Source organism: Aspergillus flavus, chromosome 2 (assembly GCF_009017415.1).
Source record: "Aspergillus flavus chromosome 2, complete sequence".
NCBI lineage: Eukaryota > Fungi > Ascomycota > Eurotiomycetes > Eurotiales > Aspergillaceae > Aspergillus > Aspergillus flavus.
This window is the reverse complement of record NC_092409.1, coordinates 814295-829770: the sequence shown is the minus strand read 5'-3', so window position 1 is coordinate 829770 and position 15476 is coordinate 814295. Positions and strand designations below refer to the sequence as shown.

The window sequence follows — 15476 nt, the reverse complement described above, 5'->3', positions numbered from 1 at the left end:
TACATAGCCAATGAGAAATGAGAGCTCCCAGGCGGTTGCGATGGAGAAACACAAGACGATCCTACATGGACCCACTCATTTTTTTAAGAATCTCATGGCCAAAGACTGGAAAACTCTACGCGGCATGCTACTGGCGGGAGAAAAGGAAAGGAACATCTACCGGGGAAATAACCCCCACGCTCAGCTGCTTTTCAATGGATCAGGGACAGCTTAACCATGTGTCGGAAGTTCCTGCATTGGATTCGGGCTCTGCGAGCGACTCCGCACGTGATACTCCGTACACATCAAAAGTATAGCACTGGAATGCTAGTTGTTATAGCAAGGCTTCACACCCGATACACTTAAGTGACGTTTCTTTTGGATAACTAGCATTAAAGTGGTGTATAACACATCCAATATTGTGATTCATGAAATATTTGAAGGTGAAAGTCATCAGATGCTGCTTTACCAATTAGAGCATTTAAAGTATATATCTACAGAGTAGCTGGGTACTACTTAGTTCAAGAGAATCAGGTCTGATTGCCCGCCATTTGTACCCTTTAGTTTCAAGCCTAAACTGCTAGGTAATACGGAATAGCGCCGATGCGACGAACGACATCAGCACTTAGCTGGATTGGAGTAGAGCTAGCACGTACACTGGTGGACAAGATCTAGTCACACTGCGCATGTCACAAAGCCAGCAGTAAAAACGGATGAAGAAACACAACTCAGACTACTCTGAGCGGCGTAGACATAGAGGCAAAAAAGAGGCAAAAAGAGGCAAAAAAGATGGAGACGCGGGGAATCGAACCCCGGACCACTCCCATGCTAAGGGAGTATTATACCACTAAACCACATCCCCAATTGGATGTTAGACGAATTCGTATCTAAATTTATAAATAAAAGAGTTATTAGTAGCAACCTCAGTTACTTCCAGCCAAGATAGAAGACTACAGAGTACGCCGTGTGATGATGTCCGGAGCGTTGACGTTGTGGTTGACAAATATGGGCAAGATAATTCTCGATTTGGCTGGGTATTCTACGGTACGTCCCAGATGATCAATGAAAACCTCGAGTAAATTAACGGATTGATTGACTGATCATTATTTACACCACTCACTATGCAGGCTTCCTTCCCCATTCTGGGTAATCCTCTTCGTCGCCAAGGTGGAATATACCAACACATGATCTACAACAGGAGTTCTATGGAATCATCAAATATGTCATCATTCTGTCCAAACACTTTCGTTGTTTCAAAGAAAAACCACGGCCTTATCATACTGAATTTGAGCTCGTCTTGGCTTCGCCATATGGCTACTAGACTCCAGCACCACGTTGAGGTGCGAGCTCCTTGCTGGAGACCCGGTCCAAAGACACAGGCACCCTCTGTCCCTGGGATTTGCGAAGGGACGCGTTACCTTTAAAGGTCGCTGTCCGCACTGTCCGAGAACACAAGCAAATCCTCAGGATCAGAGGGCTCATCCTCCACGGGAGGGGATAGAAGCGGCTCATCGGCTCGCTGGGGCAGGACCTGGGGTCCCTCACACCCCTGGTGTTGAGCATGCGGATGCGGCTGCTGTAGCGCCTGCAAGGTGACAGCTGGATGCTGCTCGACCTCCAGGTGCGGGTGCGGCTGCTGATGCGCCTGCAAGGCGAGAGCCATGGGCTGCTCAACCTCCCGCGGTGGGTGCGGCTGCCGGTGCGCACGCTGGGCGAGAACCAGAGATTGCTCAGCCCCCTGCTGCTGCTGCTGGGCATCTCGTCGACGTCTACGCTCCCGAAGGGACGGACGCCGGCCCCGTTTGGTTTTACGTCCTTGTCTTCCTTCCTGGGCTGCCGGAGCAACCTGGTTGTTGGACGCGGACGCAGACGAAGATGCAGCGCATTTAGCCTGCAGGCGATTCTGACGTGCGCCGGTCTACCGACATGTTAGATGGCTCACATGAACTTTGCGATGTGTCAAAGGTGTTACTCACCAGAGCATTGATGGCGTTCATCAACGTCCATTCAAAATGCTCCTCCGTTTCGTGGTCGGTCTCACCGCAGGTTCGACACGCTTTCTCCTGCCGCTTTCTCTTACCGCCACGTTCCTGCTGTCTATCAGGGGAAGGGTTCCTGCGCCCTCCGTTTCCACGCTTACCGGGGGGCTTACCACCTCCACCGGCAACCTGAGGGGCAGGAGCCGCAGTATTATCCACCACATCCGCCATTTCAGACACAAAAAGAAGAGGGGAGAGAAGAAAGGGAGTCAAGGTCTTTAAAATACACTTGAGAATAAGCTGCTGCTTAATGACGAGTAGTAAGCTCGTATCGTCCTCGATGAAAAAGATCGATGTGACGGGTGAAGAGGAAAAGAGAAGAAAAGAAAGGGAAGAGAAGAAGACAAGGGAAAGACGATATTGAGAGTGAAGGTGTGCTTAGCAACACAACACAAGGCAACGCGTCTAGCCACACGCGGCTTGCTCTCTCAAGCCACAGTGAATGACACAGCAGAATGACCCATTCAATTATCAAGGACCTCTGTTAATTGCTCCGTGAGTTTGACTTCCTTGTCGTCGAATTTTATGACTGTACCGGTACAGTCAAAACTCGAGAACCCCATCAATGCTCTATCTATTCAATATGCACGCGATGCCATCGTCCACCAAATCTCTTCTCGTGGTATACTCTGTTCTTAAACAGGGCGATACCTCTGCGACTTGTAACATTTCATCGATCTGGCCGCTTCATCCTTGCCAGCCTCGCCGATACAATGAAGTCGGTATCCCAATGGCTGCTGTTCACACTTCCCTCCTAAGACATCTTCATGATCACTCATATTCGGGCTATGCTTCCTCAGTGATATCAAGGATGCACAGTCCAGTTTTGGAGTAAAGCCGCCGTTGATTGCTTTAGACAGCAAGGTATGGTCCGTTACCGAATCATGTCTGTAGATCTTTTACAACCTCACCCAAGGTAAAGGTTTATTCTTGACCTTAAGTCCTTTCTGGAGACAGAATTGCCAAAGAGATGAAGCACTCCCGTATGGAGACCGATATTAGGATGCTTTATGCGAAGTGGTAGTCGTCGGTTCTCTTATAACGCGCATGTAGTCATATGTGGTGAAGAAACCACACAGACAGTCGTAATCATCCATGTATCGTATCACTTGCCCTTATCCAGTTTCGCCAGAAGCCTATTTTGTACTGGATGTTAGTGATAAGTTTCCCATTTTACCACAGAGAAACTCCTTCCAGGCCTGCTTCTGTTTGGACATAAATGTCCAAGCTGTTTTGATCTCGCCAAGGACGCCGATATCATGATTCGGGTTACGTACCACGACAATATCTGGAACCGTCTTTGAGCGAATTGGGGTGCGCTTTCCTTTGCTTTTGCCGTGGCTTCTACGGTGGCTGTATTAATCGGCAAAATTGACCCTGTAGCCCAAAGCCTGTACGATTTCTCCAATTATGTTGCAGACATTTTGGGTAAACAGTGCCTAAACAGCAAGTTCATTCCAATGCCGATGGTTCCACTAGCCTTCAGAATCGTAGCCTTATAGCCACCAGAACCGCATTGTAAAGGATGTCTTGTCCTCAGACATCTCAAGGGCCCGACCTCGTTAGCTACGTATCGCCTTATAGCTATTTAGAGATCTAGCCAATCTGCATCCGAGCGGACATCCAAGTCAAATTTCTACTCGAGCTCGATTGAGTGCTTCATTTTGAATCAAGTCCCCGAGCGCTAGATCACAGTCTGACAGTGTAGCTCCTGTTTATATTAGTTATACTGTAAACGTATGGGTTTTGTACAACTTACTAGGATAGTCAGGGATTGGGCATCGCTCCTCAGGAGCAGGTAGTGGCCTAGTCAGGGCTTTTGTTTCTTGACTTTCTCTTTACGCCGGAAGAACCACCTTATCCAGCCTCTTCTAAGGCTGTTTGTCTTACCACGCAGCTGGTTAAGCTCGGCATCCTTGTCGTGGAATCGATGCGCAATGCCTCGCAGACCGTTTTCACACTAGAAATAAACCTTCTAATCGGGCTTGGGGTTCTGATCGGCACTGGTGGATAGGGGGAAGTCGACAAAGTCCACTGTCTTTTCTAGCCTATTCAGCCACTTCATCTTGACTGTGTCAAACTCTACTGCTATCAGGTGAGTAATGAAGAATTAACAGCGTACTTTGTCCCTCTGTTCACATCGGTAAGAATTTCAGGAAATGGAGAGAAGAGAAAGCTGCGCTATGATTCTGAGAGCTGGGCCGAGAGTACTTTGGCAGTTATATGATGGACTGGATGCTAGTAATAGATGATACTGTATTGGGAAATCTAGATAGTGGAAAATGTTCGCCATATATACGATTGGAAAGCCTTCGGTAGAAGGGAAAGGAGGATATCTATTCAATTCTATCTGATGAACGTAATGCTGTATATTCGCTGTCTTTTCTTCCTTGCAGGAACCTACATTCCTCGGCATTGCTTAGAAATGAAGGCCAACAGTAAATAGTGCATGCAATTGGGCATGTTTCTCCTTCATCCAATCCAAATTACGTCTTGTCATTATGAGTATGAGGATTTTGGGTATTGATGAAAAAGACTGGATAGCGTTGAGAAGCAGTGCATAGAGGGCAATTCAATAGTTCAACCAAGTTGAGCTAACCAGGTATTACTGCTGTATTTGCCTCAGTCTGTAGAAAAAATGATTCGGTTATGCTGATGTGAAGATGATGTAGTTGTTGCCTACCGACATCAGGGAAATTTGAACAAGGTGATTCCATGCATGCTATATTCATTCAATATCCACGAGATATCCACCAAATCTCTTCTCGCACTTTATTTTGTTTATAAACCCACTTCTAGTTTGCCATACCCACCTTACCAACACTTCACATTCGTACCATGGATGAGGAAATCTGGAATTTTGACTGTACCGGCACAGTCATACAATTCGACGGAAAGGAATATAAAATCAAGGAGCAGTTAACAGAGGTCCTCGATAATAGAATGGGCCAACGACATGTCCTTGCCCTCGCAGAAAACACCGAGACAGCGGAGCCCCATATGGTGAAGATTCGTTACGAGTTAAACCCGAAATACTTCGACTTTGACAATCCCGAGGAAGAAAGGGAGATCGCTATAGACCACTTCTCTTGTGAGGTGGATGCTGCAGAGCGTCTTGGTAATGTCGGCTATGGACCGAAGTATGTGGCCCACTGGGGACAGTATCAAGGTCTCAGATGGCCATTTGACGGAGGTGCTGTCTTCTTTCTCGTCATGGGTACTGTTCCGGGGGAGGATGTCGATGAGATCCGCGATGAACTGTCGGACAGGCAGCTAGCCAGCATCAGAAGCCAGCTAGCTCGTATATTAGAGTAAGCTTCCAGTATATCATTTTTCCTAGTGATGAGAGTAGGTAATTCTAACACGCAATTTCATAGGTTCATGCGAAAAAAGGGATACAAACTGGAGGAGCAGCATCCCAGCTTTCTACGGTACGACAAGGCAGCAGACAAGCTATATCTAGTTGACCTTACCTTTATCGGCTTTACGGATCCAAATAGTAAAACTTCTATTCCGGTGGAGGAGGACAATATCTATGTGGAGGCCTTCAACATCTGGCGATACCCCTACGGAGAGTCACCTCAGTCACATACCCTGGCTGAGCCGTTTGATGTCTCCGAAGGGAACATTTGCCACGGAAGCACGAACAGCTTGTAGCAAGCTACAGTACCGGCAGTCCGATGAACGGGGTCATGTTGAGGAGAGATGTCCGCTATGGAGCTATAGCAGTAGACGTTGATACCACTAAGCTAAACTTAAATTACTTTTCTTTCTATCTTCCTCGTTTTTTCATCAGGATCCTGCAAGAGAACACTGAACATAAAGTTTAGACATATGATAAACATCAACATTGCAATAATGAAGATAATTACTAATGTAATGGTGACATTTTGTCAGGTTTGCCCGACTTCCAAATGATACTTGCGACATTACAAAAATATATATAGCCGCTTTTACTCGGATCAAGAACAGCAATCGCTGGTAATTTTATGGACAGCCAAAACTCTAACGTACGAGGGACCTCATAGAATATTCAACTTTCAAGAAATATTATTCTTCAAGGCTATTATTATGCCACTGTTGAAGTATGACAGGCTGATTGAAACCTAAGAATCCTGTTATATAGTAAACGCTGTATATAAACCTCTCCAAATAAATGTTTAGTACATACGACCATAGGGTGTGGAGAACAGGGCTTCCCGTCCGCTCAGCCGTACTTAAGCCACACGCCGGGAGGTTAGTAGTTGGGTGGGTGACCACCAGCGAATCCCTCCTGTTGTATGTATTTTTCATTTTTACTCTACTCATTTATAGTTCACTTCATCCTAGTTCAACCTGTGAATGAGAAAATCTTTGTGATTCCTCTACAGAACCAGTTGAAGAACCAGACGTCTTGACCTACAAGACTTGGTTGATGAATATAAGTTACGATGAATATATTTTATGTATTGAATACGTATTTGGTCATCGCCTGTACATCTTGATGTGGACTAGCGTGCTGTTCGCGACCCACAACGCCTCCTAGGAAGGGATATGACTCGCCAATATTCTTCCTCGTCTGCTCCACCACTGTGTTCTGACAGCGTACTGGGCACCTCTATCTTCGTCTAATCTGCGATACAACAGTCTTGCCGATGGCTTCTATTGCTCCCGAACTCTTGTCGGAGGAGAGGTTGCACCTTATCCAACGACTTAGCCACGCAATCGGTCGTAAGTATGTTGATTCTGCAACACATGCGCTGCTATGGCTAGGGGACCTCGAGTCTCTACGGAGAAGAGTAGAACACCTGGAGTCGGATATTATGTTCAAATCTTTAGTTAAACTTAGCTTGATGAACACCCGGCTTTGTATGGATGCATTGAAGGCATGGCTTGCTCGCTCGTCGAGAAAAAACGAGCCTACAGAAACCATAGAACAACCGGTCGAACCAACCGAATCCACATCCGCACTTGCGGCGTCCCCAACAACGTCACGCAAACGAAAGTCAACGGGGGAGCTTAGATCTCGAAGTAAACGTCCGCGGCTGGAGTGGTCTCTAGCTGTCAGGGACATGGCCGAAGAGAGATATATTGGGTGCTGTGCCATTATAAAGATGGGTGAACCCGTCCAGGTATGCCACATCTACCCGTTTGCGTTGGGAATTGAAGCCGAATGGGAAAAGGAGAAGTTTTGGAATATCCTGCAAATTTTCTGGGATTTGGAGACGGTCGATAGGTGGAAGAAGGATATCATCGGCCCTAACGGCACAGAGGTACCTCAAAACCTACTGTGCCTCTCGACCGTTGTGCATGACCTCTGGGGCTCGGCACGCCTGGCCTTTGAACCCGTTAAGATGTCTGAGGAGAAGACATCACTTACAATGCGGTTCTGGTGGCTACCTCGTCGAGCCTACTCGAAAGAGATGGACATGTGCGTGGCTCCCTCCCTCCCATCAGATCTGAAGGCAAGTCCCTACAATGCTAAGCTGTGGAATTGCGACACAGATCAACCTATCTACTCCGGCCAACTCGTGACGATGACGACCCGGGATCCGGAGGCTATGCCACTCCCATCCTTTGATCTATTGTAAATGCAGTGGTTTTGAATTTGATCGCCGCCATGAGTGGCGTGGTAGACGTCACGGATGAGGAACTCGAGGAAGTTTCTGAAGGCTTTTCCGACGATGGAGACACGGTGCGAGAGACTTCAGAGGAAACCTCTGAAGAAGAAGAAGAAGAAGAAGAAGAAGAAGAAGAAGAAGAAGAAGAAGAAGAAGAAGTTTTAGCTTATACTGATGACTAAATCGCACGTGCTCTTTGAGCTTATCCTGGTCGCGCTGCTGGCGCCTAGATCCTCGAGCCGGTCATCCAACAATCAACCAGGGTGTTAGAGTCTATCGATTGTCATGATGAAACTAAGATGAGTTTACTAATAACTAAACCAAGTAGCTAGATAGTTAGTTTATTATAGCAGCCATGCGCTGATAGAATCACGATCTTAAGATTTAGCATCCAAGACGATATCCCAGATAGAATCTTCTTGTCTTAAGGTAAGCTATTGTAACAGTACATAGAATTATGTTTATTCTCTCCACAGTCACGCTAGTGACAAGGTCCAGGATAGAGGCAATTTGAAGGTCCATGGTGATGTACCTCGAGATATGCATGTGCACATAACCATGAATGCAACAAGTGAAACCAAAAAGATCAGCACTCCACCAACCGCCGTCTGAATATTGGCTTGGCCAATGTTCATCTGTTTTCTCTGCCATCGTACTATGACAAGGAAGAGATGATAGATGCCAAACTCCGGCCACATGGCGTCCACAATCTGAATATCAGTGTCTTCGTGACACTGCCAGAGCAGAAAGTCGCTCAACCTACTGACACCAGACGTCCGGACCAATACGTCCACTGCGGGATCGTCAGCCGTATACATATATCTTGTCAGAACCTCATCCGTGATATCCGCGGACGAATGCTTAAGTTGAGAGGAGCGCACAGCTCTACTCATGGCAGTCACTATCTCATCACGGGAGGTATAGGCAACACAGCAGTTTATAAATCCCCCAGTCCGATTCCGGGTGTCCACCATAATTTGACGCAATAGTGCCTTCAAATCCTCGTCCAAAAGGTCCAACTGACCTAACACTCTGATAGAAACTTGGAAGCGCTCTGCTAGACCTCCTGGCTTGCATAGTTCATAGATCTGGAACTTGAATAGATTCATAAGTTGAACTATCTCTTCTTTGGGCCGCTTGAAGTTTTCAAGGCTGAAAGCGTACACAGTGACACCTTTAACGCCACTTAGAAAACATGCTTCAACAACCTGAATTTGATTAGCTGGCTAGATCAGTTTAGAGTGGTGTTCAGCCAGCTGGCAAACATACGTTTGACATCGCTTCTGCACCTAGATAATGCCCTTTTGCCGTTGGTATCCCGTGTCCCTTTGCATACCGTCGGTTCCCGTCCATAATAAATGCGATATGCTGGGGGACAGGTCCCCTTCGAATGATATTGATGGCTTCATCTCTTATTAGTTGAGAGTACATCAGGAAGCTTAGAAAGTAGTATAGTTCAAATTGGGAATATTCCGATTGCTAAATGACTACGTGGAAGAAAAGGCATACTGATAAGCAAAAAGCAAGGGGAGGACCGTGCGTAGTAATTTGTGAGATGTCACCACGCTATACAGGCAATCACCACGCCATAGAGGCGATCCGACAGCTGCGGCTGAGCTGACCCACCATACGTAAAGGGGTAGGGGGCAATATTTCATCCCTTGCATAGATATTTCGCATTCAATTTACGGAGCTGCTGCTATCTGTCAAGTGATTTATGATGCGGTTACTCCCGTAGTCAGTCAAACACAATTTATAATATCCGTTGAATATCAGACTCCGAACCAGCAGTTCGTGCTGAATAGAGCCCCCGGTGTCTCTTCAGTTTGTCATCCCCAAGTATATCACCCATGATGGTCGACTATCAATATTCAGAACCACTAAAACCCGAGATTCTCAAAAATTGTCCTTCATTTACTACTCTCCCAATTCGAGTTCGCAAAGATGAAACCACAATCCAAGCAGTAAGAAAACAGTACCTCAAGGAGTGGAAGAAAGTCATACCTCAATCAAGTGGGCCATTGATAGGTGCACAAGGCCCCTTTGGGCACTGTGTATCCCTGGTATTCCCAGAATGCCCTCCTCAGATGATTCCTATCCTGACTAAATTCATTGAATTCCTTTTTCTTGATAATGGTTAGTTTTCCCACACCGTAGTACTCACTAGACTTGATCCATTGCGCTAAGGGACAGATCTACTGGATGAGCCGGATGCCTGGGTATTAGGTAAAGAAGTGGATTGTCGTCCGTCAGCCGCTAAAACTGCATATGAAAGAATCCAAAGGGGGTTGGTTGAAGACACACTCGACATTGATCATCCCAGTACGATGTCGTTGCTTATTTCTGCACAAGAATATCACGCATCGAGAATTGATCCGGGCCCCATTCCTTCTACATTTGAGGAGTTTATGGAGAGGCGACTTGTTTACAGTGGATTCCAGTAAGTAGAGCATCATAAAATTCCAGACATCCAGTGCTAAAGCCGCACAGCGTATTCGCCAAGTTTATTGGTCTTGCCATGGATTTTCGTGCTCCAGATGAGTCTATGTCTATGATTGAAGAGGTTACTCGGCCACTTGAAAGAGCGATGGCGCTCTGTAATGATTACTTTAGTTGGCCCAAAGACAAAGAGCACTTTCAACAAGGGAAAGGAGCAAATGCGGTTGCTTTTCTTCAGCAGGTAGAAGGCATTTCGGAGGAGGAAGCTCTTGAGTCCATTAAGCGGCAGATCATTGCGCTGGAAGAAAGTCATAACTCAGCACTCGAGCGCCTGATGAATGCCGGAACGCTGTCTCCTGACATGCAATCATACCTTATTACTTTTCGATTGGCAGCAGGGGGTTTGCATTTCTTTACGAGTACTTCGGATAGGTACCTTGCACCAGGGAGTGCAATAGCACCGCCCCTTCATTCAGCTCCCAGAAGTTCTATAGTATGTGGAGTATTGTTTATTATAGGCATTATCTTCCTATTCTTTTATTTGTGAAGGTCTAAAAGTCCGACTTGCTTGCAGTTTGTCTACTTTGTTTCCCTACTTTAAGACCCTGGGAGTGCCAATGGTATAGACGAAACCACGGATTAGTCTTTGTCATCCAGACCAACTATATCTAGGCATCGTAAGCACTATGCAGGCTCATCGACATGCTGAGCACCATCCTGAACTTGCTTCATCCATAAGTTTGTAAACCACCCCTCTCTATTCTGAAGTAGCTCAGCCGGCGTCCCAGACTCAACAATAGTCCCCTGATACATGACAAACACGAGATCAAAGTCAACTATCGTATGAAGTCGATGGGCCACTGCAACCACAGTACGATTTCCGAACTGCTCCCGGACCAAGTTCATGATAGTCGCTTCTGTCTGCATATCCATCATTGACGTCGCTTCATCGAGCAGCAAGATAGGAGATGGGTTCAACAATGTCCGCGCAATGGAAATGAGTTGCTGCTGACCGGAAGAAAATGTGTCTTTCCTAACGAGGCTGTCTAGGTCAAATCCTTTGGATAACAATGATTTTAGCATTCCCACCCGAGAAAGAGCAGAAGTAATGGCCTCGTCGGTATGCTTTTGCAACGGATCAAGGTTCAAGCGTATTGACCCTGACAAGATCAATGGGTCCTGTGGTAATACGGCCAACTGGCGTCGGATGGTCTCTCGAGGGATCTGGGTGATGTCAACGTCGTCGATGAAAATGTTTCCTTTTGTGATTTCGTTTAGCCGCAGCAAACTCATTATTAGGGAGCTTTTCCCGCTGTAAGATAGTTAGGTACAGACTCTTTCTTGGATTATTGAAAATTGGAATTCCAGCTTTACCTTCCTGAACGCCCGCATATGCCTACTTTGGCCCCCGAGGGTATTTTGATGTTGATATCGTGTAACACAGGCTTTAAGTCGGCTCTAAGCATTATGTTAGAGTACTATGTGCAGCTTGAGGACCGGGAATTCACAAAGAGCAGACAATATAACCCACCGGTATTGTGTTGTGACATCAATGAATTGGATCATGCCTGTCGATGGCCACGTACTTCCGGGATCATGGCATTCGTTTGGAAGATGCTCGGACGGTGTTTCAGATTGAAAGCTTTTCAGTCTTGCCAAAGCCCCTATTGATGTTTCGAGCGAGGTCCAGGCTTGAATAACGTATGCCAAAGTCGCGCTAATGGCGGAAACATTGTTGAGCGCAACACCAAGAGCGCCGCCAGATGTGTTGCGCAGTTCAACGGCCAAAGCAACCAGAACAACAAGAATTCCCATCACCAGTAAGTTGAGAACAAGGGTTAACCAGCACTGGATTGAGTACATGAGATAGAATGGTTTCTGTGATTCGTCGATCAGGGACATGTTGAGCTGACGGAAAGTTTCTTGCCAGGCAAATGCCCGGATCGTAGTAATACCGTCGCATGTTTCGATGATACTGGTGAAAAGGGGTGATTTTGCCTCAAGGTCCAAGTGTCGAATCTGCCGCGATGTACGCAAGTAGAACTTTTGTATAGCGTAAAGAATGGCCAAAAGAGGGAAGAAAGTCAATGCTGTCCACGGGGACGATTGCGCGATTAGGACACCTTCAGCGATTGCATCAAGAAGACCGTCTAGAGTCTGTATCATCGCACCCGGGAGCCTCATGTCGAGTAAAGACATATCCTGGCTGAAGCGATTTAATATGAATCCGGTATCAACTAAAATGAGAGACGAGAGAGGGGCTGCTGTGACAGCTTTCAGCAGTCTTCTGTGTAAACGAATAGACGTGCGAGGTATGGATTCAACCAGAAAGATCCAGTACAGTAAAAGGAAGCAGACTGTGGCGGAGACCCCAAAGGCTGCGTAGCCAACTATATAACGGACATTGCGCTTGCTAGGCTCCCGACTTTCCGCCTCGGACCACCACTTAAGCCAGATATTGGGGAACCTGCTGAAGAAACAAAACCCAATCGATGTCGAAATGACCATGATCACGGAGGCTAGGCCCATTTCCTTTGCATAGAGGAGATATAGACTGGTATCACCTATCCTCCGAGACACATCGGAGGGTGCTTCGCTTACTCTCGTAGCCTGCTCTTCCGGAATATCGGGTTGCGGGTTGCCAGGACAAACATCGAGCTGTATCATGGGATCATCCTCATATATTTCTGGGGTTTCGGGGATCTGATAAGACCGCTGAACATTCACAGTGGAGCTGTCTGGATTAACCTCGATAATAGTGTCAACCATGTGTTTGAAATGTACTGCACATGTCAGTATTGGCCAACAAGCTTTGGGCATAGTAAGAAAGCTGCTCACCTTTGTGCGTTGCAAGAACTACAGTTAATCCATACTTCCGACATATACCTTTCTGTCCCAACAGCCTTTGGATGACCAGGTTCTCTGTCACCGTATCAAGCCCACTGGTGATGTCATCCAACAGAAGAAGCTGTTTCCGTGAGTAGACAGCTCTTGCGAGGCTGATACGTCGTCTTTGACCTCCACTTAGACGCATACCTTTAATTCCAATCACAGTCATGTCTTGCTGTGGGAGACTGGCAATATCCGTTTCAAGACAGCATACATTGATCACCTCTGCATACCAGATTTCATCGAAGTCTGAAGGACCTTGAATGATACTGCGGATAGAAAGGTTTGGTAGCCATGGCTCTTGGGAGCAGTAAGCAATTCCGCATTCTGGTGCCTTGAGCATTGTTCCCTCTGTCAGCTTGAGCTCTCCAAGTAGCGCCAGCAAGAACGCGCTCTTGCCACTTCCGACCGGTCCAATGAGAATATAAGCACTGTCTCGTTTGATGTTTATAGAGACCCCTTGAAATGTGGGTTTATCATCTGTCTTAAAGGAAAATGAAGCGTTGTTGATCTTGATTAAAGAATTAGACGGCTTGCGCCGGTCTGGCTGGTCCAGTGTCTGGAGCTGCACAGTGTCTAAAACTGGGACCTTTACTGGGTACAGATCTCTCTCCCGTGGCTTCGATTGTTCCAAAGAAGCTAAGGCAGAATTCAGCCTCCCCTGGTTCATCAAGAGATAATTCTGGATCCGGTCATAGGAGCTCAAGGAAGCGACGAGTATGGGGAAAGCGTACAAGAAATTCAGTATAGGCTTGCTGAGTAGACTGACAAGAGATAAGGCCGAGAAAGCTTTCGCCGGATCGAGTATGCCTTGACCGGAGCGCCTAGCGATAAGAACATAGACAATGAAAGCTGCAGCAGGCCCGATTGTCTCCGGAAGGACACCGATGGTCATTCTGGTGGTAGCATTCTGCCGAAACCTTTTAGATTTGTTCAACTCGTGGATACGCAGATTATCAATTTTGGTAGATGATGGTTCTGAGAGGCCAGATATGCGAATCCCTTTGATGTTGCTGAGAAAAAAAGATGTCGAACTAATTCTATCCTGTAAAGCGTTCATCCAGTGTTGTTGTGCGACCTTTGCCCGGTTTGACAAACTATAGGCAGATCCAGCGCATCCTAGGAAAAGCAATATTAGTCATGAATGCAAAAATGTTATGATAGGGTTGCTTGCACTTACCAACCACAATAATCACAGGCGCAAAGCAAGCGAGCCCGATTTCCCGGTACAAGATATAGATTGCCAAAGCCACCTCAATGGGCGAAGCCCATACTACGTCTGAGTGTTCAAAGCCTACTGCAATTCGATCAAAGTCCTCACTCATCAGAGTAGCTGCGGAGTGATCAGTCAGCGTACCTGCTGAAAGACGAAGCGTCTGGTTGTATATCAGGCTAAGAAGGCCCCCACGAATTAGGGTGATGTATCGATAGATTTGATGCTGGTAGCTTGCCGTAGAAAGTGCAATTCCTGAGTATACCAAAAGAGCAGCACCTATTAATGCCCGACCAATGAAGCGGGTTTGGTCATTCGTTGGATCGTCCAGGAATGAAATCACCCGGTAAATCAGAAGTGGCTGTGCGATGTTGAAGCCAATTAAACAGATTCGGGGACATATAACACAGAGTAGAGGTCTACAAGCGACCCTCAATGCTACCCACGCAAGGCTATACCTTGAAGTTTTCGAACATCCTTGCCAGGCAGATTCCATTTGATAGCCGACAGTTTCCGATGCCAATTTTGGATCCAGTGGCGGAAGGTCCCCTTGCTGAAAAAGGTGGGAAGAGCCCTGGAGGAGAAGCGAATTCAACCACCAGAACACACCTCGATTGTACATGCTTCCTAGAGCGTCCGAGGGGTAATGAGAGTAAGGACCTCTCAGCAGATGGCGTTTTTGAATAGACTCAATTACTAGTGTGATCAGTTTAAGAACAACCATTGCAAAGAATACAATCGCGATTGGTCGATGATTTCCTCTCAGCCATAAGGTCCGCGCTTGACTGCCATCTAAAAGAGTACTAATGGTAAGATATACACCCAACAAAATAGATGGACGAATTGAACGATGATGTTCTTGGTAGGACATAACAGCCAGGGTCAGTGTGGCCAGGAAGCCGAGCACACCGGATGCGATAGAAACTCTCGTCAACTCGCCGCCAGGTAAGGCATAAAGAACGATCAACGCTACTTGCAGGCATCCGAGAGTGGCTATCGCTGTCTGGTCTCTGTTTAGCTCAGGGATTCTTCGTGCATGGTCCCGGCATTGAGATGGTTGTTCGTACCAATTTTGCAAACATTAGTCCGTCCAGTGAGGACTTGAGTACCCTTTCCTTTTTGACAAGCTTCAAATATCGGTACAGAGAACACACCAAGAAGCATATAGAGGGAAGTAATGAGAAGAAAGATTGCTCAAAGAATAGGGTGAAATCCGTCTCATCGCGACACCCCCGAACTTTGGGTCCGAAGGCGTTGTCGGCACGGTCGCATGCCTGATCTGCCATTTAGAGCAAGCTTGGTGGACTAGAACGAAGA

General features: G+C 46.7%; 6 protein-coding genes and 1 non-coding gene across 7 annotated transcripts; 3 read left to right on the top strand and 4 right to left on the bottom strand.

Annotated features, from left to right (window-relative positions):
• Positions 1-769: 769 nt before the first annotated feature.
• On the bottom strand, positions 770-841 carry F9C07_t2. Its single transcript has one exon. It is a non-coding gene; the product is annotated as a tRNA-Ala (tRNA).
• Positions 842-1399: 558 nt separating this feature from the next.
• On the bottom strand, positions 1400-2189 carry F9C07_9690 (uncharacterized protein; the record flags this gene model as incomplete). Its single annotated transcript, XM_041290544.1, has 2 exons — positions 1400-1897; positions 1956-2189. 2 exons carry the CDS (start codon positions 2187-2189, stop codon positions 1400-1402), a joined length of 732 nt encoding a protein of 243 aa, XP_041142135.1.
• Positions 2190-4856: 2667 nt separating this feature from the next.
• Positions 4857-5675, top strand: F9C07_2057617 (uncharacterized protein; the record flags this gene model as incomplete). The annotated part of the gene is made up of 2 exons (XM_041290550.1): positions 4857-5329; positions 5396-5675. 2 exons carry the CDS (start codon positions 4857-4859, stop codon positions 5673-5675), a joined length of 753 nt encoding a protein of 250 aa, XP_041142134.1.
• Positions 5676-6395: 720 nt separating this feature from the next.
• On the top strand, positions 6396-7743 carry F9C07_2125830 (uncharacterized protein). The gene has a single exon (XM_071509083.1). It carries the CDS (start codon positions 6653-6655, stop codon positions 7586-7588), a length of 936 nt encoding a protein of 311 aa, XP_071363543.1. The 5' UTR covers positions 6396-6652; the 3' UTR covers positions 7589-7743.
• A 267-nt stretch (positions 7744-8010) lies between these two features.
• On the bottom strand, positions 8011-9099 carry F9C07_2206705 (putative undecaprenyl diphosphate synthase-domain-containing protein). The gene is made up of 2 exons (XM_041290543.2): positions 8888-9099; positions 8011-8826 (listed from the first exon to the last, which is right to left on the bottom strand). Exons 1-2 carry the CDS (start codon positions 9047-9049, stop codon positions 8095-8097), a joined length of 894 nt encoding a protein of 297 aa, XP_041142132.1. The 5' UTR covers positions 9050-9099; the 3' UTR covers positions 8011-8094.
• A 215-nt stretch (positions 9100-9314) lies between these two features.
• On the top strand, positions 9315-10673 carry F9C07_1183072 (isoprenoid synthase domain-containing protein). Its single transcript, XM_071507704.1, has 3 exons — positions 9315-9754; positions 9812-10058; positions 10109-10673. Exons 1-3 carry the CDS (start codon positions 9469-9471, stop codon positions 10602-10604), a joined length of 1029 nt encoding a protein of 342 aa, XP_071363542.1. The 5' UTR covers positions 9315-9468; the 3' UTR covers positions 10605-10673.
• Positions 10674-10741: 68 nt separating this feature from the next.
• F9C07_2225083 (P-loop containing nucleoside triphosphate hydrolase protein) lies at positions 10742-15445 on the bottom strand (the record flags this gene model as incomplete). The annotated part of the gene is made up of 6 exons (XM_041290542.1): positions 10742-11369; positions 11432-11515; positions 11589-12840; positions 12896-14065; positions 14127-15162; positions 15227-15445. 6 exons carry the CDS (start codon positions 15443-15445, stop codon positions 10742-10744), a joined length of 4389 nt encoding a protein of 1462 aa, XP_041142131.1.
• Between the last annotated feature and the right edge of the window lie 31 nt (positions 15446-15476).